General features: G+C 25.9%; 1 protein-coding gene across 1 annotated transcript in view; it reads left to right on the top strand.

Moving 5' to 3' along the window:
• The window catches only part of LOC112591630, a 45,133-nt gene that overhangs the window by 2,526 nt on the left and 18,916 nt on the right, over window positions 1-23,691 (top strand). The window contains exons 2-4 of the mRNA XM_025335504.1: window positions 4,174-4,542; window positions 9,567-9,705; window positions 17,285-17,457. Of these exons, the coding sequence (XP_025191289.1) occupies window positions 4,174-4,542; window positions 9,567-9,705; window positions 17,285-17,457 (681 nt within the window). The remainder of the gene's footprint in view (window positions 1-4,173; window positions 4,543-9,566; window positions 9,706-17,284; window positions 17,458-23,691) is intronic.

The raw sequence follows: 23,691 nt of genomic DNA, 5'->3' as shown, positions 1-23,691 counted from the left end.
CAACTATAGGTATATAATGTAATGAAATACGTTACCTATCTGTACTCTAAATTGTCTATTTAATTATTACCTACGATTTATAAAAAAATATATTATTTTTAATTTAAATATTAAACTATTTGATATATGGATAGATAATTTTAAAATGTACTTGAATACGTTTTTTTCAAATACTCTTTATATTATTTAATTTATATAATTTTAAATAAATGCTGTTTGATTGGTAAAGAATTTTGTAAACACATTTATTTTAATAATACTGATATATTATAAACATATTATTCAAATTATAAGTACCGTAAAGATAATATACATGTAGGCGTATTTTATAAGTGCATATAATATAGAATAACTTAGAGCCTTCTGTTTTCGAGTATTATTAGCTTCATCATTTCGGATTTATCATAATTGGACATCACAGGGTACTTGATTTTAATTAAGACGAGTACGCGCAACGTAGAATGCGTGTGCAAACAAACAGTATTAGGAAACAACCAATAAACATTCGGGTAAAAGTGGTCGATCAAACTTGGAAGTAAGTGATTATTGCCTTTACTGGCTTACTGCTACTATCATCGTTAATTTAAGTCAGTTTAGATGCGGTTAATTAAATGTCTTTCTGGATCAAGAGGTGATTTTTGGTGCTTTAAACTCTGCGATATCTGACCCTACACCCGCGAAATTTTAACATTGAAAAACTTCACCTTTTATTTCCACAAGCCAGGAAGATAGGATGGAATTACTTATTTATTATTTTACGACGAAACGAAACAATCCATTATCGATATTCCCGCATATCCGATGACGGAAACGATGAAGTATAGATACGACGAAAGTTCACCACTGGAAGAAAGCGATTATGTTGATATTTATACAAAAAAAAAAAAATACATAAAAACGATATATTTAAATATAATATATGGAAATGGAAATGGAATTTAAATCCACGGGAGGTGTAAACTCAGAGCATGAACAACGGATGAGAGTTGGTGGTGGTATAGTGGTGGTTGAGGCATTAAGTTCTCTAGAAATATTAATTTTTATTCTCTCTTTTACACGCGTACTATATTTGCGAAAAAGGATAATGTATTATGTTTTCGCACATAAACTCATTTTGTTTCTCACATTGTTTATTTTGTACATATTATAAAAATTTTTACTTTGAATACATCGGTTCGATTCTATACCAGGGTCCAGAACACACATGTAGATTTGAGAATTCTTTGAAAAAAGGTACATCAATGCAGCCACCCCTGCTAGGCCTATTTTTCCGTTGTCTATGAAGCGAGTCGATTTATTATTAGACAATCCTTCTCACCCCACCTCAAGATGTTTTGAGTCCTTAAGCCATCAAGTTATGCAAGTACCAGCATTTTTCTCTCGTTTCTAAGATAAATGTATCTTATACGTGGTTTGGTTTTCTAAATAATATCTCTAGAATATATTATTTGCCTACGTTATTGTAATACGTTATCGATACAGATATTGATACAATGTAATAAACACATGTTATACAAGAGCAATTTAAATTTTTTTTTGAACTTATTAACAGCACAAACTCATATTTTTAACTAATAAGTGAGTGCTTTAATGGTCAAGAAAATTAGTTGTGCATTAATTTTATTACTCTTTTAGAAAATCCCTTAGTTTTCTATCCTTTTAAATAACAATTTACAGTATTTTAAGTAGTTAATATTATGTCTATATAGTTAAAAGACGTGTATTGGTATGGTATAACCGAATGAATAATTTGTGAAATTCGATTATAAGTTAGAGTTAGATATAGGATGAGAGTTTAGAAATTGCGTAATGAGGCGGTACATTTAATATTTTGCCAGTGTAGTAGTATATATTACTCATATACCACATACTTTGTACTTGGCTAATATTATTATAAATTATCAATGCTATTATAATTAATTATAAGCAGTGGTGCATTTAAAGGTTAAGGGTGACTGGAGCGAGTGCCATAGATTGAAAATCTTAAAAGTGGGGAAAAAAAATAATACCTTCCTAGTGATCAAAACTAGGTATTATTATGTAAATATTTGTTTGGTAAGGTGACTAATTTATTTTGAGTGTATCTCATATTTTGAATAGGTAACCACAGTGATAAAATTGTGTTGAATTTTAATTTAATAATAAATTATTTTATACTTATAAAAGACAATTCTGAACGAAGACGGTATGTCAGCTTTCTATTTCCATATACATTTTATAATAACTATATTTACATAACTATTAGCTTATTTTTTAATTTTTTATTAAAAATATAGTAAGTAGGTTTTAATTATTTTTAAATAAAATTGAAGAATTGATTGTAGGTACTTATAAAAAATGTAATTCTTATTCTAAATTATATCGTATAATATGGCTATCAAATTTAAATTTTACATAATATAATATCATATAACGTTGTTAATATGTTTGTGGTATAATGTATAACTTAAACATTTTGAAAATTTCACTGTACATAAAAATCAATTATATAGGTACTTTATTGTAACGGCGAATTAGTTAAATATTTTAAATCTTTACGATTAATGTTTTTTGAATTACGAATGAAAACAAAATAATTAAAACCATTACGGAAGAAAAATTATAAATTTTTATTTAAATATAATGTTGTTAAATTTGAACTTCAAATACCTATACAAATAAATTGTGATAATGCATTTATCCAATTATTATTTATTACTATACGAGGAACTTTGAAAGAACTTTTTATTTTGTTTTTGATAAATTATACGAATAATAGCTTCAGTTTAAATATTAAACATATTTAAAATGTTTTATAATTTACTTTCTACAAAATATATTTAATGTTACATGTATTGAATATTTTTAAATACGTTTTTAAAAGAAAGTACATAAACTATATCATAGTATGATAAGTATTTATATTTATGGTGTTAAATAGGTATACACAATGATGGCTGCAATGTACAAAAATTTCGTCATATGTTCATGAAAGTCAGTTAAAAAAAGCTTTCACGATAATTGTTTTTCAAGTTAAGGCAACTTAATGATTTTTCTTTTCTACGAAATACGGGCGCAAATATTGTCAACTAATTAATAATGACAAAAACGATGAATAATGAAATATTTAAAATACATAAAACACGTTCTCGACGCGTTTATTGTCGAGGCCGCGTTTTACAGTAACTTTTGTTCACAGTTTTTTATTTTTAAATAATATTTATTATTAAAACTTTGAAAAATATTTAGGTAAACGGCATGTAGTATGTAGTGGAAAAAAAATAATGATATTTAAATGTGATTCAAAAATTTATCATATTATACATCTACTTGATGATCATTTGTCGCCAAGTACCTACAGGAATAATCAAATTTAATCTTATATGTTACACAAAATGAGCGTTAAGACGTGCTAGTGTGCTAACTTAGTAGTAATAACGTGTAACTGAAAAAAAAATGTTTCAAATTTTTTTTTTCAGATATTTTTATAAGTTAGGTTAAATTATCATAAAAAAGGACCTAATACCTAATATACACTGATTTAAGGTATACTTTGTTACTAGGATGGTTTTAGGTAAAATCGGTTGCAGTGAGAATGATTTATGATATTTATTCAATTAGTTCGAATTCACTAAATTTCGTTATTATTTTCATATTTCTTCTTCTTATTATTATTATTATTATTATTATTGTAATAAATATAATATTTTACATTTATCGTATGATGTTTTAAAATTATTATTTTATATTATCATTATCAGTTTTATAATCCACAACTTGAATTTCACGTATAACCAATTTGATAATTAATATGATCTAAAATATAACTAAAACATACTACAGTCATAGATTAAATATAATAGTATATTATTTAATCTCTGCTACAGTATACCTATAAATTATATAATAATATATTACATATTACATTTGAATACAACGCGTTTTCTATTCATGCATAATATATATTTTCTATGGTAATTACCGATATATATATTAATATTTTATTTAAAATGACCGTGGTAATAAATAAAAATACCCGCGTGAACATTTTGAATGATAATTGATATCAAAAAAACATACAATCCCATAAAAATCGAACATTTGAGCATAATGTTCGTGTTGTTATGTAAAATAATTTTTGTCGTTATTAAAACTGCATAATAATATCGTTGTGTTAAATGTGTGTGTACGCAGCGGTCGTGGACAGCGTTACGATAACGGACCAGAGAGTGCCGAGCGCGGTGCTGAACGGTACCGAATACGTCGTACTGGACTGCGTGTACAAGGTGAAACCGGAAGAGGCCGAGGGGCTGGTGATCACGTGGTATTTCAACAACAGCCCTAGTCCTGCTTACCAGTGGATACAGGGCCAACCGCCCCGAGCTATTGGTCCGCTGAAAAATCACATCCGGTTAGGCTACGCTGCGCCCACCGACGACGCCTTGGCCAAATACCGCGCGCTGTATATCATCAGGCCGACCATCGGGCTGACCGGAAACTACAAGTGCGTCGTGTCTACGTACAACGACGAGGACTTTATGATCAAGAAGATGATTGTTTACGGTGAGTGAACGATTTCAACACATTATCATGTATTAATTTAGTGTGGGTGGGTTTACGCACCCGCCAGTGTCGCAATGGGATGGGGAACCCTGTCGAAATTGACTTGTATGGTATTTATACAATCGAAATTTTTGACTGCGCGATCACTATTCACCGATCGACGTAACTCTTACCGGAGATTTACGGTATAATAATAATTATTATATTATGTATTATTGAATTTAAACATTATAGACTGCGGAAAGTAGTTCGCTTTTAAACGTCGAAAATACAACATTTTTCGGTCCACTTATTTTCTTTCGAGTATTTTCGATTCCTTTAAGAATAGGGAATCCATTGAACTCGTGTTGTGAGCTTTATAATCAATTTTATTATTACTCTAATACACGAGTCTTTATTCAAAACTGCTTGACATTGGCTTTGTATTTTTTCACCTAGAGTACATTCTGTCTGTTTACCTTATATTTACATTTGGAATTAAAAAAAAAAAAAATCATTCACTCTCCTTACTATTGTGTTTAAAAATTTATTTTTCAAATCGATGCAATGTGTTTAGCTACTTAGCAATACTAAGATCTACAAGTTCCATTCGTTTAGAACATTTAATATTCACTATAATAATATGTTAACAAATAACAATATTGTTTATCAGCAAAATTACATTATTATCCTTTTTATTTACTATAAGAATTTTATTATAATATTTCGTTAATGTTATAATATATTCCTTATAGTTGTATGTAAATAAACATATTAAATCAAGGCAATCTTTAATCATAATATTGTTTAAATATTTATTTAATTGTTTAATATTTAATTTAACATTTCTTATCACACATTCACATTTATTTATTATTCTCTCGATAATTTTTGATATTCTCTTCCAGTATAATCATAAAGTTTTTTTTTTTTAACAACCTCACAAGTGTGTGAGACAAATTTAAAATGTTAAACACTGAAATAATATTATTTTAAGTACCTAATTGTATAAAAATTCAACAAAATACCAATATAATCGTACTTAATTTATCGAAATACTCAAATAGTGACTTATTAGTAATCGGCTCTTTATTGTAATTTAATTTGTTTTTCAAATAAACTAATTAGTAATTATTTCCCTAAAATTTTTTTATCACTGTTCAATGTTTTGATATATTATCAAAATGCAAATTGTTATATATATCAGAAGTTTTCAAACTTTATTTTAAGTCCAATGCCGTGGATAAATTATATAGTTTGCCAGAATTTTATGGTTTCCGCGGCACCATTACTAAGACAATTTAATTTTACCACCTCGACTGTAGTATATTTACATTGAGTAAAAAAATATACAATAAATTTAGGTATCAATTATTATAAAATACTTTATAATTGATTATTAATTATTATTCAATAAACAGTCACTAGTGTTATGGAACCTTAGGATTTTTGCAGTGATTCCAGAAATAACTGTTACCAATCATTCAATTAAACTCATTTAGTTAGAAAGTGTTATGAATTAAAACCAACTAGCAAAGTTAGAAAGTTAGTTTAAAAGTTACTTTTGAATTTAACTTTAATTTTCTAACTAGTTAGTTTCCCGTCTTGAGTTATTTGAAAATATTCTAGATTTATGAATAATTTCACCATTTTTGAAGAAGTTAACACTTTATGGTATAATAGTAAGTTATAAATAATAATAGATTAAACTTATGAAATTAATTATTAAAATTTTTAGCTTACAGTTAGGTACGTGCGTTTTGAACTCTACTACTATGTTCGGTCATAGAAATTACAACACAACTTAGCTTACTGATTATTTTTTTAGAACAATAAAATACAATTTTCTATACAACAACAAAATATATAAGAAAATATAGATTTATATAATATAATATTAAAATTCTCATCTTAATAATTGAGGGAAGAGGTTTTTTACTATACTAGCTTATCCGCTTCCAAGCGTTATATTTTACTAAAATTGGTTTTCAACAAATTTTCAGAAATGATGAGTGTTACGCTAGTATTATACAATATTAACCAATTTAGAATATTGAATTCTATTGATATTTTTTTCATATAAATCATTTTAAATTTAATTTTAAATAGCGATTATTGCACGCCAAATGATTATAAAACTATCGTACTATGAATAGTTTATTCTTTTAATTCTTATCTAAAAATTAATGAAAACAATAAAACATAATGTAACATTACTATTTCTGAGCATCTTTGAGTATTTACTTATTACAAGACCAGCTCAAAATTTCCGAGACCTAATATATTTGTAAACTTATTATATTTTATATTTTATAAACGCGTAAAGACAGTCTTGTTTTTCAGCCGGTAATAAATTCACTCGTTCAGCTGTACACTATAATACCATTATATAATGTATTAGTTTATCACTATTGATTAATCGTTCATCTGTCTGGTAAACCGATATTATCATAATTTAAATTTAAAAAATAAACTCGTATATTTGACTCGCTCGTGTATTTTTGATATATCCCATAATCTTAGTAGTACTGTTAACGATATAAACACATTTATATTTAAATTATGATTTGGATGTAAAAGACGTCATTTTTGTTTGACATTCGCGTAAGTTTAGAGTTGAATACATGGATCTAACAGTTGATACTTAATATGCATGGAAATATTATAAAGCACTTACCTACATTTAGTAAATATGTGGTACTTTACAGTGTAGACATGTAATTTGAGATTTTTGTCATTAAAACTTCAAAAAAAATAATAGAATTTATGAAAATATAAAAAAAATAAATATATTTATATATGATATGCATAAAATCTTCTAATTGATTGTACAGTTTATGATGTCAAAAGAATTATCAATTTACTCGACCGACCAGTATTATCTGTAGTGTTGCGTTTTGCTATAAAATCGCATTAGATTTCAAGTGAAGCAAGGAATGTTTTGAATTTTATAACTAAAGATATGTGTTTTTTATTTGGTCGTATACAGTGCTGTAAAAGTTTTATAGATACCAAATTTGACACAAATAATCGTATTAAAACTTTTAAGAATTTTGCAATTCGTTTGCAAACGGTGACATTTCTAGTGAAACTGCATTTAGGTTTTATTGAAATTATTTTTTTAATGACAAGATTTCTCTAAAAAACGAATTATTGCATTTGCTATACGTGCCAACACAAATCATCTATCTATTCTGAAACTGATTGCAATGAAATTTCGCGTGCTACGTTAAAAAATAGACGTTTTTTTCTCTTCCAAACATCCGTGATAAATTGACAGTATAGACACTGCGAGACACGTATACATGCTCCAGAATTCGAGCACCGATTAAATTTCGAAGTCCGAATAAAATGTGTATTATATTGTATACGTATCGTATCGGAAGCTCAGGAATTCTCAATGTTGACGGGAGAAATCTTAGATTTCGATTAGACTTGCTTGTATACCGCATTACCGCTGCGCCGTGTATATATATCGTGTATGATGGTGTATAGTGTGTACAGGTCATTCGATCGGAATTTCTTGTTATTTCAGCCGTATATGAGTAAGAATTATTGTGAGCGTAGTGATACATGTATACATGCACATTGCCGAGTGTCGACAACGACGACAACAGTGATGGTTGGATTTGTTTTTGGGGGGAAAAGACGGCTGCTGTAGCCGTCGCTGTATCCGTTTTTGCCGTCGCTATTGCTGATGCCGCCGCCGCTGCTGCTGCAAGGCAGAGTGTTGTTTTCGATTACAAGCTAAAACGTTCGGTTACTTTCCTCCCGAATTTTTGATTGATGGTCTTTTTTGACGTGTGAATCATTCACACTCGCGCCCGTTGTACACACGATACATAGTCATAAATTGTTATATAAGCTTATGTACCTACCTACGTAAAATGCGGGGGGGTGACAATTTTTTTTAAGCCACATCGGACGTAGATGGATAAGCGACGACGGGATACCGCCCCGAATATATATACGGCGGGTGTGCAGTGGATACTCGCAAGATAGATTATGTAAAAAATGAAATAAAATAATAATGATAAAAGTAAGAATAAACGCAGACCCGTGAAATACCCTGCGGTATACATGCGATATGCGTGAACGGTCATATTATCGTGGAGGTAGGATGACGCGTGTGTATGATTTCAGATGGGGGGGAGAGGTGAGTCCAGCCCTTGCGATCTGCCAAAGTCGAGTAGAAAGAAGTAATGTATTTTTTATTAACGTATTCGATCAAACAGCGAACGTCTGTTATTACGTTAAAGGGGAATTGTAATTATAATGTAATATATTATATAATAATACATAAAAAACGTCTGTTCATTTTGGATTTTCGATTATAATATATTATGTAATTTAAAAATAAATTTCTATTTCTTATTCTCGTTATTAGAGCCGCATACAGGTAGATAATAAAATAGTGCGGGTATTTTGTGATATATTTTATTTGCTCAAATGGTAATTTGCTAATCAGATATATTTTTCCAATTGTTTGGTCTATTACTGACGCAACAATCTTCCAATAGCAGCATATTTTCAATTCTTTAATAGGGATGCTAACATCTAAGTAGACTAATTTTTATTCCACCATCTTACTATTTTCTCTTCATTTAAAAAAATAAAAGTAATTGTTTATGTACAAGTTCAAAACTTATTTATTTAATATTTCAATAAATTTAAAAAAAATAAAAGTATGAAGTTGGAAATATCTTTTGTCGTTGTTGTGATAATATTCATCTATAAATAATAAATATACATTACCCCCCATAAATATTATACTAACCAAATACGGTTTTCATAGTATATTTTAAATTTTATGCATCGGCCATCAGCGTGTTTATAAATGTTACGGCAATCCAATAAAACGCAGGAAAAAATAGGGTTGCCTAAGTGCAATCAGCTATACTAAAAATTGCATCCCTATGGTCTTCTTAAAACATCAAACAATTTTAAATGTTGGCGGAAAAATTGTTTATCAAGATATTCACATGCATACATTTTCTATAATCTTTATATTGATACGTAGGTATTGTTTGTTTTTCATTTCACAGCGCCTGGCCAACATATGCACATGAAACGCACCAAGGCCAACGACCAAGCCATGGTAAACATATCTTGTACAATTTCCAGAGTATTTCCTATGCCCAAGATGCAATTGTACAAGCTCGAAACAAATGGGACGGAACATAGGTAAATTTAATATTTCCTGTACTAAACGTTAACATAATTTAGAGTAATTTTTAAATTATTAATTGTAATCAAATTTTTAGTTGACGCGTATTAATTCGAAAAAAAGTCACTTATTGGAATTTAAAGTATAATCCTAGTTTTAGCCCAAAAGTGACTGATCAACTACAATAATTATAGATAAAATAAAAACATTTAATTTTAAATATTTAAAACTTTATTTTAGATAGCATATTATTATGATAGTATTTAAATTAATAATTTGTCTTTATATAAATATAAATATTTTAGTGTTGATTAATTATCTATTATATGTTAACTTTAAAATACATAAATGGTTAAATTTAAAAAAAATTAATTTGATCTTTTATACGATGAAAAGTAAGTAAGTTAAATTATACTATATTATAATATAAAATGGCTGTTTTTAAATATGAATAAAATTGAGGTCATTTTATTTATTCAGTAATAGTAAGGTGTTTTTTTTTTTAAAAAAAGCTCATGCTTATTATTATAGTATATGTATATATATATATATATATATATTTATATATAATTATGTGTTTTAATGTACATTCTATGTGTATAAGTTAAAACTTCTCTTAAAACACTATTATATAGCTTTAAAAAGTTAAAACTTAAGTCTCTAAAACAAAACATTATATAGATAATCATAATTTTTTTTTTGATTAAATTCTAAATAAAGTTCTTGATTTTATATTGTATATTGATTTCTTCGTTAACAACTTTGATTTTATTTGAAAAATGATTTCAAAAGGAATTTTTAATTATTTAGGTTATGAATAAATTGTAATTTTAAATTTAAATTTAATTATTTATTATACTCGTATTTAAAGAAAATTAATTAGTACATTTTCATCTTCATTACCATTTTCTAAGAATCAAAGTAGGTATAAATAATTATTCGGCTTGTTTGAAAAGAACTGTACAATTTTAATAACTATGCAATTATTATTATATTTTAGAATAATAAAAAATAAAAAGAATAATCGCCTTTATTGGGAAAAAAAAAAAAAAAAAAAAAAATTATCATATTGAAATATTTAAATTTATTAGCGATACAATTATATTAGACTTATACAACTACAGTAAGTCCTTGTTTAACGTCGCCTCATTTAACGTTGTTTCACTATTGTGCCGCAGAAGTTTAAGTCCTCGTGTTTCATTTAACATTGCAATGGTTTTAGTACAACGTCGTTTGTAATACGCATGTGTTCATCAAATTTTTGGTGTATGTATTAATATATATTTTATACAATTCGTTACAATAAGTAATTTAATTTCGTCGACCTTTTTCATATAATACTGTTATCGTTTTGATTGACATATTTACCATACGTATAGGTACTATTTTTATATATTTTAGATAATACAGTCGACTCTCGATAATTCGAACCTTCGGTATTCAGAGTAAACGCTCGGTCCCTTGAAAATCACGTGCTAATTTGAATAAAATAATGTATTTAAGTACACTTGACAATTCGAAATTAAATTTTGGAAAAACTAGCTACTAACACATAACAATTCGAAGTATTATTCGTTCAATGCTCGGCAATTCGAATTATATTCGCTAAATGTATTTTATCTGTGTTCTTTTAATTTTTTTATTAATAATTTACGTGTAGAGATTTAACTTATTATTTTCGATAACTATAGAATTATTATCATAAGAACTTTATCGTTTTATTTCTTAATCATCTCTAATCGTAATTTAACTTGTCGATAGCCTACCTCTTGTGATTTTAAAAGAAGCCAGTTAATTTTTGGAAAAATTACGGAACTTTTCGCTCTAGTCCAAAGTCGCTATTGAGGTTTTTGATGCTTTATTTTCTATAGAAAATACTGTTGAAAAGATGAAACTAAAGTCGATGAAGCAGAAAATCATTAAATATTTCTTCAAAAAATAATTATCTTTTATAATAATAATTTAATTAACATTGTATATATATTATACGGTTTAATTTAAATTTAAAAATAATAAATAACTCATATATATATCACCTGATTTGCTGAAATAATTAATAATTATTTACAATCATAAAAAAACAAAATGTTTTTTCTTATTCTTAGTAATTTGAATTTTTTTTTCGCTCTCTCGTTATATCGAGCTACTCAACAATTCAAACTCTCGGTAATTCGAAGTTTTTCAATAGTCCCGTCAACTTCGAATTATCAAGAGTCGACTATATGTACTTTGTAATCATTTCTTAATTTTTTAAGGACTAAATTGTAAATATTTACGTAAATCTGATAATACGTTTTCGTTAATTTTTAGTATAATTTATTTAATTTAATATCATTGGAACAAACAATTAAATTGTGTAATTATAACAACATATGTACATTATTATTTATTGGCAGAAACCCATTATATAATTAAGTGTATGTTAAAAGTGTTTCGATTAACGTTTTTTCGGTTAACGTCGTGTATTCTAGGAACTTAATCTTGGAAATAACTAGGACTTGTTGTATTTAAAAATTCAGTATTCATAATTTAAAAATTGATCAACTAATGGTTACTTGAGTACTTAACATATGAAAACAATTATGATTTACAAATTACAATATCCTTTCCAATATCTTTTCCAATATCTGTATTATTAGAAATCGGAGAACTAGTTCTACTTTATAGTAGGTATAAGTTTTGAGTATTCATTATAATTGAGTAAATCATTGTAATAAATATGCTAATGCTAAATTTAACAAGAAATTATTACATGAGATGAAAAACAATTTAAAATGGAGAAGGCCTATATTTTTTAACAATATTTTATTATGTAATTATATTTTTATAAGTAAACATTTATATTTTATTAGTAACACAGTAAATTGACCTTATTTTTCATAAAATTAATTTGCGTATTGTGTAATATGTTAATAGTTTTTGTAATATCATTTCAAATAATATTACTAACTATTAATAATTTATAAGTCAATATGTACGTGCCAAAGAACGGTGGGAATAAGTTTGTGGAATAAATTGCGTAAGTTTATTTAAATATTTAAAAAAATGTCTTCATGTATAGTATATAATAATATACCTAGATATTAACAAAAGTTTCAAATCTCTACAAATAATACTTTTTGTTTTACATTAATATAACTAAAATCGTTATTTTTTGTTTTAATATCCAATTTAATCGAAATTTGAACTTAAAATGTCTATAAAAAAATATATAAATATTTAGTTTTCTGTAATAAAAAATAACGAAGATCCTTATTGTATTACATTATTGTAAATCATGGTCAAATTATTATAAAATGTATATCATATTTTTTAGAATACACTAAGATAATATGATATTGATATAACTTATTTATTAATATATATTTTTATCGTTCGGCTAATGATTTAAAATAATCAATATGGTTTGAAAGTGGTATTTAATTTTAAATTTGCAAATTAAATTTAGAAACATAGTATTGTGTAAATTAATATAAATCATCACCTGTGTTATGCTATACAGTACTTATAAATTAATTTTTCCCATTTTATTTGTTATTAATGGGTTTATTTGTTTATATTAATATCTATTTTTCTTATTATTTTATCGTTAATTATTACAATTACAATTTATTAATATCATATAACCAATTTGTCAACGATAATAATTATCATGATTATTCTAACCCTTATTATTTGCATATATAATAGATATAAACTTATATACATAATATATCTTATGAGTACGAGTATGCAGGACCTATATATTCATTATCTCCATTGTTGCTATAAAGACGGGTTATTATTAGTTCATATTTAAATCCCTTTACTCGGTGCTATTAAGTGTTACGCAATAAACCACATAGTTACATCATTAATCAATTTAATATTCTTTATAATTTCAATTGAATTCTATTTGCACTTACTTAAACCCAAAATAGATCATTGTAGTCTTTGTACTAGCATAATTAGACACTATTTCATATATATATATATATATATATATTCATATTTAAACTGAAATAATTTTCCTCGAGAAGTAGAAAGATTAGATCAATTTCCCATAATGTTAAACACGTTAATGAGAGAGGAAAAATGTTATTATTTTCAAGTTGTATTATTATTTAATTTTGCAATAAACATTTTTATATCATATTTAAACTTGTTTTTTTTTTTTTTTTTTATATAAAATTGTTAAGATGCCTTTAATACACTTTTACCTATCCACCTATAAAAATATAAATAATTTGTTGTATTTTAAGGATAGTGCCAACTATTGTTTTTGATAGTACTCTATACAGTATACAGTATACACCCCTAGCGTATCGCTTCATAATAAAACTACAATAACTGTATATAAACACACTTAAAATGAGTCACCCTTTTTATACATACCTACATAAAATCATACGTCACACAAAATAAATACAGAAAATGGAAAACCAAAGTCTATGCGTATGTGAAGATGAAATGAGAGGAAAAAAAACTAAAAGAATAAAATATATAAGAAAAAGTTTCTTGTAAAACTGCTATATAGTGTTTTCTGTGTGTAAGTTTTTTTTTTTTTGGGGGGGGGGGGGAGGAGGAAGATACTCAACAGTTATTCTTGTAGACGTTTTTGAAAAAAAAAAATCGCCGCTAAAAAGTGGAAACGTCGAGACAAAAGCCGACGGACGATAAATCATGTCACCGCTTTAAGTCTTCGGTTGACCAAAGACGTAGCAGTAACAGCCTGTAATAGTTCACATATTGATGAGATACGCTCCGTTCCCCATGCGTTTTATAAATTGTCGTAACCAATCATATGTTTGGAGAATCGAAAACACACAACAGCAACAGACTACTGTTATGGGGACGTAAAATAAAACTACTTACAATAAGTAATTTCCACACCCTCTATATTTTACAAGCTTTCACTTTATTGAGTAAAAATAAAAACTTCTTATTACGTTCTATTATATTCGTAAATATTGTTTCAAATTTCAGCGCCATAACGCAAAGAAAAATAGGGCATGTTCTTATGAAGATTTAATTTTCACCATCGTTAATAATTTAGTTCTTTTAGAACATTTTTTTTTTTATCTTTCGTTATTCGTTCATAATTAACATTAATACCTAATTAACGTTTTCTTAAATATTGTATTTAACCCAGTACCTGCACTGTGGTCTGTGATATTAATTTTTCCAAGGCATCTATAATAATATCGACAAAATAATAACAATGTTCCACATTTATCAAATATTAACATATTGAACTTATATTATAATATTGTTTTCTTTAGGATTATTATAATATTTATTATTCATCGAATTCAAACTATTATACCATATAAAAACTATAGATTTGTTTCATAAAACTCTATTTTTGTATGACTGATCGTCTTCACAGAATTATATACTATATCTATCGCTATTATTTTTCCTTAAACTGCTATTATTATACTCCATATTTTATTTTGAATTTAAAAATATGTTCGATCGAGTAGCTTAACAAATTCACCAAAACATGTCATGATCACGATGAATGTCGTTACATTTTTTTTTAGTGCGCTCCACAATATAAATTCAAATATTAACAAACATGAATTAAACCACGAAAAACTATTTTTATTATTATTTAAAACGCTCCTGTTAAATAGAAATAATATAGTGATATTTTTGTAATATTAACAATGGTTATATTATTATACATTATTAGTTATTACATATTAGTCATGTTTCAGTTATATGTAATTTCCATAACTTAAAATTAATATTCATTTTCTCAAGAAATTCTGAAAGCTTTTTAAAATAGCTAAACTTTTAATCGACCAACTTTTATAGTAATTTGAAGACCTCAGAATTATGACTATATCTTGTTTCAACAATTTTTCAACAAAACTTTTATTAATTTAATTTTGTTGAATTAATTTTTAAATGAAGAAAATTATGTTCAGTTTTTTCATTTCATTTATTTAGTTTTGTTAGATTTTAATTAGTTCAAAACTGTTGTAAGAAATATATTTTTAACTTTATTAGTTATTAACCTACTTAAATAAAATAAAATTTGTATTCTTAAATGGTTTTATTTTTATATGTTTATTTATTTATCTATATATATAAATACGCATCAATAGCTATGTTATAGCGTTTTCTAAATCTAAAGTATTACAATATTTAAGTTTGTACATTAATTTAGGTGTAATAGCTGTATAAAATAAATGGTACAGGTTAATTAGTTTAAAACTGTTGTAAGAAATATACTTTTAACTTAATTAGTTATAAGCCTAGTTAAATTAAATAAACATATTCTTAAATTGTTTTATTTTCGTATGGTGTTTAATAACTAATATATTAATTTATAGATGATAGGTATCATTTTTTTTTTTTTATTATTATTGAATTTGAGATAAGTAACCACGTAGATTGAAATGTTCAGTCAGAGTTAGGATAAAAAAAGTAAACGTTTAAATTTTCGTCTTACAAAATTACTGTTTCATTAGTACAAATTAAATAAATACTTAAATATAAACGTACAACTTGAATTTCTTAAGATATTTTAAATTTCGTAGCATGTGGTTGATTTATTTTCATTATTTAAAAATTAAACAATCGGTATTTAGTAAATAACAATATGAAAAAACATATGATAGATTAAATTATATTTTACATGGTAAAGAAATTATTCAGTATATTATCAACTATCAAGTGGTTTATTAATTATTACAAATTATATTTTAGTAATAAAAAAAAATATATAATTGTTAGTGATTTGTTATATATATTATATATATTACTTGGATTGATGAGTTGAAGAATCTATTAATATAATAACATTTCTGAAAAGCTTTAGGTACTTAAAGTAACAAAACACATTAGCAAAACAAAAATAAAAAGTTCAAAACTCTCATAGTAAGAACAGTAAGACAAAATAAAGGGCATGAAAAAAGACACTTGTAATATGCATCATTGCCATCATCTGTTATATATTTTCTTTGATATCTTAGCTTTCGTTCAGATATTTCAATCTCGGGCTTAAAAAATAATAGAGATACTATAGAACTATTTACAAGAATGTATGATATTATAAAAAAATAAATATTTTGAACACATTATCTGCAATATTATTTGAACCAAAAATCATAATTATAATAAAGCGTTATTGTATAAAATTTCAAAATTTCGTTGTCAAGATGATGATACAGTTAAGCTGAGTTTATGACTAGGATTAAATTAAAATATTTATTTTTATTATACATATTTGATGCCACAGAAGTAGAAAAGTATGCTCCCGTCATCATTCTATCTATATTTAGTATTTAGCTTTAAAAATTGCTATATATTATTTATACTATATACTATATAGTGTGCAATTTATAATAAATTTAAATTAAATATAATAATATATATATATATATGAGATTATATAATCATTTTAAATATTATACTATATTGTTCAATGGATTTTATTTTTAGATTATGTAAATATTTGGTTTAAAAAATGATCAAATATTCTTTTATTGAACTTAGTACACGGAATAATTCATTTAATTTCATTCATAAGTAAATTGTTTCCATTTATTGATTTAAAATTGGAAGTAAACATTTGATGTAATTATTTTTATTTCTTATTTTTAGAAACAGTTCTTTGCCTATTGAGATATTGGATTATCAAAACGATGGCGCATTTGATGTCACGGTATCGACGTTATTCTCCGAATCCGAATTACCATCGCGAACAACATTTTTTTGCGAACTCATCATACCAAGTACTCCATACAATATCACAAAGCGATTTGTTTATAATCCTGGTAAGATATATATTAATATACAATAAAATTATGATATTTGTATGCAAATATAACATTTTATAACAATAACCTTTTATACATACAGTCGATGAGTGTGTGTTAAATAATATCTACAAGTGTTTATCAGTATAATTTACGCTATGTACATATAAAATTATTTTATTCGATCCAATAATTAAATTTTATTCTTTTATTTTTTATTCACCGTCACTGATTTAAAATAAAATAAAGTCTTACGTAATAAATGCATGTACTTTAATAAGAAAATACTAATAAGTAATAACTAAACAGTAAATATAGGTATTCTGGAATAATCTTTTTAATCAATTCTATTCCAATATTTACTATGAACTCATTATAAATAATATATTTGTTTGATCAAACAAAAGTTAAAATTATAAAATCTTAATTGAAGTAACTGGCTCTAAAAAAAAATTGTAAAACCAGAATATGAGATATTTTTTGATTTATTTTTTCAAATAACTTTAAAAACCAAAAAAAATAAAAAATAAAAACAATAATTATGTCAGTTCCAAGGTAGTACAGTATAATTGTTTTACTTAAAAATTGTTTTTTAAAGATGTGTTATATTATCTAAAGACAATTTTATAATCTATAATTTATTCTAACTTCTATTCTGTAGTTATTGATGTTAAAAACTTCTAAAACAAGACAAACAATTGATTTTAATGTGTTTTATTGAGTTCACTTATATTTAGTTGGAAAATTGAATATGAATTATTAAAGTTTATTTCGTAAAAAATAATGATTTATTTTTCTTCAATAATTCACGAGAGGATTTCTTGCAATTTGCGAATTATATTTGACATTTTCATCGAATGAAAAATATTGACTTAGGTGTTTATAACTGAATAGCTATATTATGTTAGTATACCTTTTATATATTGACATATTGTATATTATGTTCTAGACAATCATAAAAAACATTTCAGTAATAATACCATAGTATGTATTATTCGCAAGTAAATAAAAATCTTTAAATACTATTATTTTTATTTGTCTTTCGTCCTGTCGCAGTTGTTTTTTTTTTTATATATATATTCTACACAAATATAATAACATGTAGTAGGTATCATGTTGTGTAATAGCTAATAGGAATATAGAAATGTTACGATGTTACGTAAATACAGGACTACTCGAATGATAATAACATATAAGTTAAAAAAATAAGACATAATACACGAAAACAAATATTAGTGATTTAATCTTATTCGCATTATTTAAATATAGATACATGATAGGCGATCCTATGGTTTTTATTTGTCAAATAAGGTAAACACGCACGTATACTACGCATAATCACTTAGACAAGATGAAAGCGTTATTTCGAGTCACAAACTATTTAATCAATTTCGGAATCCAAAATAGTATTTAACCTAGGACTTTTCCAATTTATATGATATAAATTATACAGGTCTCGTACAATAGAAATAATTGTGTAAACAAGCATTTTGTTTAATCGTTTTAATTGTTTTGCGCTTTCGAGACGGAATTTGTAATTATTAAGGAAAACTTTAAATTTGTGACCTCAAGAAATTTTGTCTAAAAAACAACCAGATAAAATTTCGTAACTGAAACGCCATGCAGTATTCCGCATAGTGCGGATGAAGGCAAAAGTGAATAATATAATAATAATAATAATAATAATATACCAAAACACCCTACCCCAAGTATATAATAATATACAATATACACGCATATTATTATCATATTAAACACATATCGTATATTATGCTTATATGACAAAAATATATCGTAAAATATTCCAAGTGTTTTCCGTATATATATGACGGGATCTTTGTTAGTGTATTTATATAGGCTATATAGGCACGAGTAAATTATGTACATACTTGTGAATCATAGGTTTATCTTTGTATATATTTATGTAAAAAAATTGTAAACTTAAGTATATTCGCGTGTGTATACGAAATATCTACGCTCACTTTCGTAAAAACCAACATTATAGCGATATCAGCCACCAAAGTATCAAGTACACAGTTTATTCCTTTTTTTTTTTTTATCTAGGTCAGTGATCGTAGTGACACGTGGTTAATACATCTAATACACACACACACACTTACGTACTGTAAAGTTATAACTGTCCTCCAGAGACGACTGCGGTCGCGGGGTCCGTCGTGCGGCGGTAGAGATGGTCCGGTGTAAATGGTTTGCAAACAGTTTTGCCGGTATGACGTGTTTAATCTTCTTACATTTCGTTCACCCGCGTCCCGCGAAATAAGATCCGAACGTCGAGACTTTATGGAGTTGGGCATTTCCTGGTCATATAATGACTGCCTAGCGCTCGAACGAGAGGGGAAGTGGTGATGGACCGGAAGAGGATATTACTTTCGCGACTCTCGCGGGAACGTCGAAACGTGTTAGGCGCGCGCGACTAATTCTTTTTTCGTTTTTGAAAGGGAAGAGATGAAAGCACATACGAGACAAAAAGAGAGTGAGAGACAGAAAACAAAAACGAAAACAAACATCGTAGAATCGCTTTTCCTGCAGCATATGACGAAGACACGCACATAAATCCCTATAACAATATAATAATGATAATCCCAATATTATGTGCGACGTAATACCAACGTATACCTTCTCATCTATACTACGACCGGGAATACGTGAGATGGGACTATAATATTATCTATACATTGGTGCTTTACTATTACCCTCCTTCATCTGTAACTGAAAATTTAAATTGCATATTACAGTGACGTTATGTATTATATTAATGTTTGTTTCACAACCAAAATATTATGAGGATAGAGCACAAACTTAAATTTACGTAAATTAAGCGTTGTGGCATACGGAATTAATACACAAATTATTTATACATAGTAACACCTGATAAGCCATTTAACATAATACACTCGTTACTTAAGAAAATATACTAACGTTTTTGAAAATATTTTTTTACAAAATTTTTCTAAAAAGATATAACTTTTTTTTTATTATAATTTTTTAAATTATTTACTCATGTGAAACAAAATATATTCTTAGTTCTTTATTCCAAAGCAGAATATTTTTTAAGTATTTTGGTGAATAAAAATCGAATTTAAGACGTGTATAGCTTATGATTTATAAATTATAAATATTTGAAGTTTAAATATACCTAAGTGAAACAGAATCACTCTGCAAAATGTTGGTTTATTTCACCGTTCATCTAAACTTTGAATACTTACAAGTTACAATTAACAAGCTACTTGCCGGAAATTAGTTTTTTATAAATTGAAATATTCCGAATGATATTCAGCTTAGGAATAAAAAATTAAAAATGTATGCTATAATTCAAACTAGTAAAAACCTTAAAAATTATAACGATAAAAAATGTATATTTTTTCCCAAAAATATTGTAATGGCTAAAAACGATGAAAAAAATATTCTCAAAAATGTTTTTTTATTTTTTTTTAAATAAAGAGCGTGTTTCGTTAAATAGATTCCTATAAATGAATCACAAAAATCCACCGGTAAAATATTCAAGAAAACTATCTTACAAATCATAAAGAAATATAAAATAACTATACTACTTACCTTTGTTTTTATCATATAAAATCGATAAATATAATAATTTAAAATATGAAAATCTATTTTTTTTATAGTGAGAAAAATAAAAAATTACAAAAATGTAATTAATAAAAAGTTATGTTTTAAGAAAATTATAAAATAATAACGAACACAACTTCTATAATATTGACAAATTGTGTTTTATATCAAAAATAAGGATTACAATAAAAATTTTTTTTTCAGAATATTTTTTCTAAATAATTAAGCTACCTAAACATTTTATTTATTGTGCATTATAATCAATATCTTGTTAATTTAAAAAGTAAAAATATTCAAATATGTTTTTATTTTCACAAATATCGATGGACAATTTATTATTATAATTTTTAAAAATTAAAAATTAATTTAATCTAATAAGTAATCTCAAATTATGCAGGTTTTTAGTTATTGAAATTTAATAAAATATTAGATGTATAGTTATAGATAGTTTTGGTCGATTTGATATATAGTTTTTCATCCAATAATCAACAGTCGTAATTTTTTTTTTTTTTTTTATGCGCTTTCTAGTTTCCTATACAAAGCATACATTTTTAAATAGTATAATTCATTCTTACAGTTCATATAATTGAAAATTATTTCTTTTATCACCATCAATCTTTTTTACAAAATAATACAACATTTATACATAATTAAGATATTTATTTGTAAAATTAAAAAGAGGGTAAGTTAGCTAGTAACCGCTCTGCTACACGTAGGTATTGAGTGTATTTTGTTATTGAATGGGTCACTGTAATGGATGTGTTAAATTTGTATTCAATGATAAATCGTTGCATACGAAAAACGATTTTGAGGGTGACTATAATATATCTGTCAGCCTATAGTGTTACTAAATGTCTAAATGTATTTTTTGTTATATTTATATTGCAATTTAATTTATTTATTTTACAATCAGAAATATTAGCGATAAAATGAATTAATATTATTCGGAAAAATGTATTTATTATATTAGTAAATATTATAATGTTTATAATAAATTATATATTAAAATTATTTATCCTCATTATTAGCTTTTAAGACAATACTAATTTTTCTTAAAATGGTGTGAATAGGTTTATGATAAATAACCAATAGATAAAAATAATATAAATATTTAAAAAAATGACTTTGTGTATTAAAATAATTTGTAAATAATAGTATAAACGTTCAGAAAAAGTTTCAAGTCAACCTTACAAATATCATTGTTTGAATTACAACAAAATAACGAAGATTATTATTTTTTGATTAAATATCCAATTTTGTCGAATTTGAACTTGAAGTGTCAATAAACAAAACTATACATTTGTATTTTTTAGATTATAGATGTCTATAAGAACTAATTACGAAAAATCCTCTGTTAAATTTACAAGCCTTAGTGTTAGTATTAATATTTTTATAATTTTTAACTACAGAAAAATTTATAAAATTTATTTTTTACAAGAAAAAAAAATACTCAATTTTATCGAAAATACATTTAACATAAACATTACCGTTTTCCTTAATTATTTTAGAATGGAACAATAAATTTTATTGAAAATTGATTTTTAAATATAATAAATATTGGTTCAATTTAAAAAATTTCAATGACGTATTTTATTTGAGTTAATTTAAGTTTGTAATAAATATATTCTATTTTTATGAATAGGTATTAATATAAAATAGCATGTTTAGTCCCTGTTTACATTGACAAAAATTTACATTATTGTTATAGATATTTAATGAATATTGTTAATATTTTAATAGTAATGAAAAGTTAATTTTGTATTCATACTATTCGGGACATTTTACAGACTTGGTAGACGTAGACCACAATCCCTTTCGTCTGCCGATGTCATATCCGTCAATTTGTTCTATCCCCTAGAACATATTATTATAATTGTACCATCGTTCCTATAATTAAATAAACAGAAGCCTATATGTTATATACAATACTTTTACAGTATAGTGCAGTACGGTGTCCGTTGGTATATATTGATTATAAAAATACTATTAACGGTCGTAGTACAGCACTCGTGTTTACTTTTCGCCATTATTGTGGACCTTGATGACTGACGAGTGACATCACGAGGGGACTTTAGTGTCGTGATATCTTCTTGACACTTGTCACTTGGCACGCGGGTTGGAACACTGTTTGGCTTTAAAAACGGTAACGATTTTTATAAACGATGTTCGACGGGTCCACCGTGAACATGATCCTGACAGGCAGTGCGTGCGTGTGTGTGTTTCAAATACAAATTTAGATTTTGTTTGAAAGTTCTGTTTAAGACAGGGACTCTACTGCGTTTTATCTTATGAGAAAACCAATAATAACTTAATAGTTATTTAAAATAGCTGTTTGGACATTAATTAATTATTATGTTATATAGTTAACTTAAAAGAAAACAATTATTACTATTATTCAATAGCAAAATACAATGAAAATTTATAATCTTACAATTGTTCGTAAACTATAAGATTATGTGACTTTAAAATGTTAATACTGCACTTGTAAATTAAATATTATACAATACATAAAATATTTTAGTATAATTATATCATTCCTGGCGGTCGGCTAAACACTTTTTACTTAAAGTTACACCGTGTTAAGGCACTAGTGCGTTGCACAATTAGTTCCCCAAAATAAACACACACACACACACACACACACACACACACACACACACACACACA

The sequence above is a fragment of the Melanaphis sacchari genome, unplaced genomic scaffold, assembly GCF_002803265.2.
Source record: "Melanaphis sacchari strain LSU unplaced genomic scaffold, SCAv2.0 Contig13_pilon_pilon, whole genome shotgun sequence".
Lineage (NCBI taxonomy): Eukaryota > Metazoa > Arthropoda > Insecta > Hemiptera > Aphididae > Melanaphis > Melanaphis sacchari.
The sequence above is the reverse complement of the archived record's forward strand: the minus strand, read 5'-3'. Positions and strand labels throughout refer to the sequence as shown.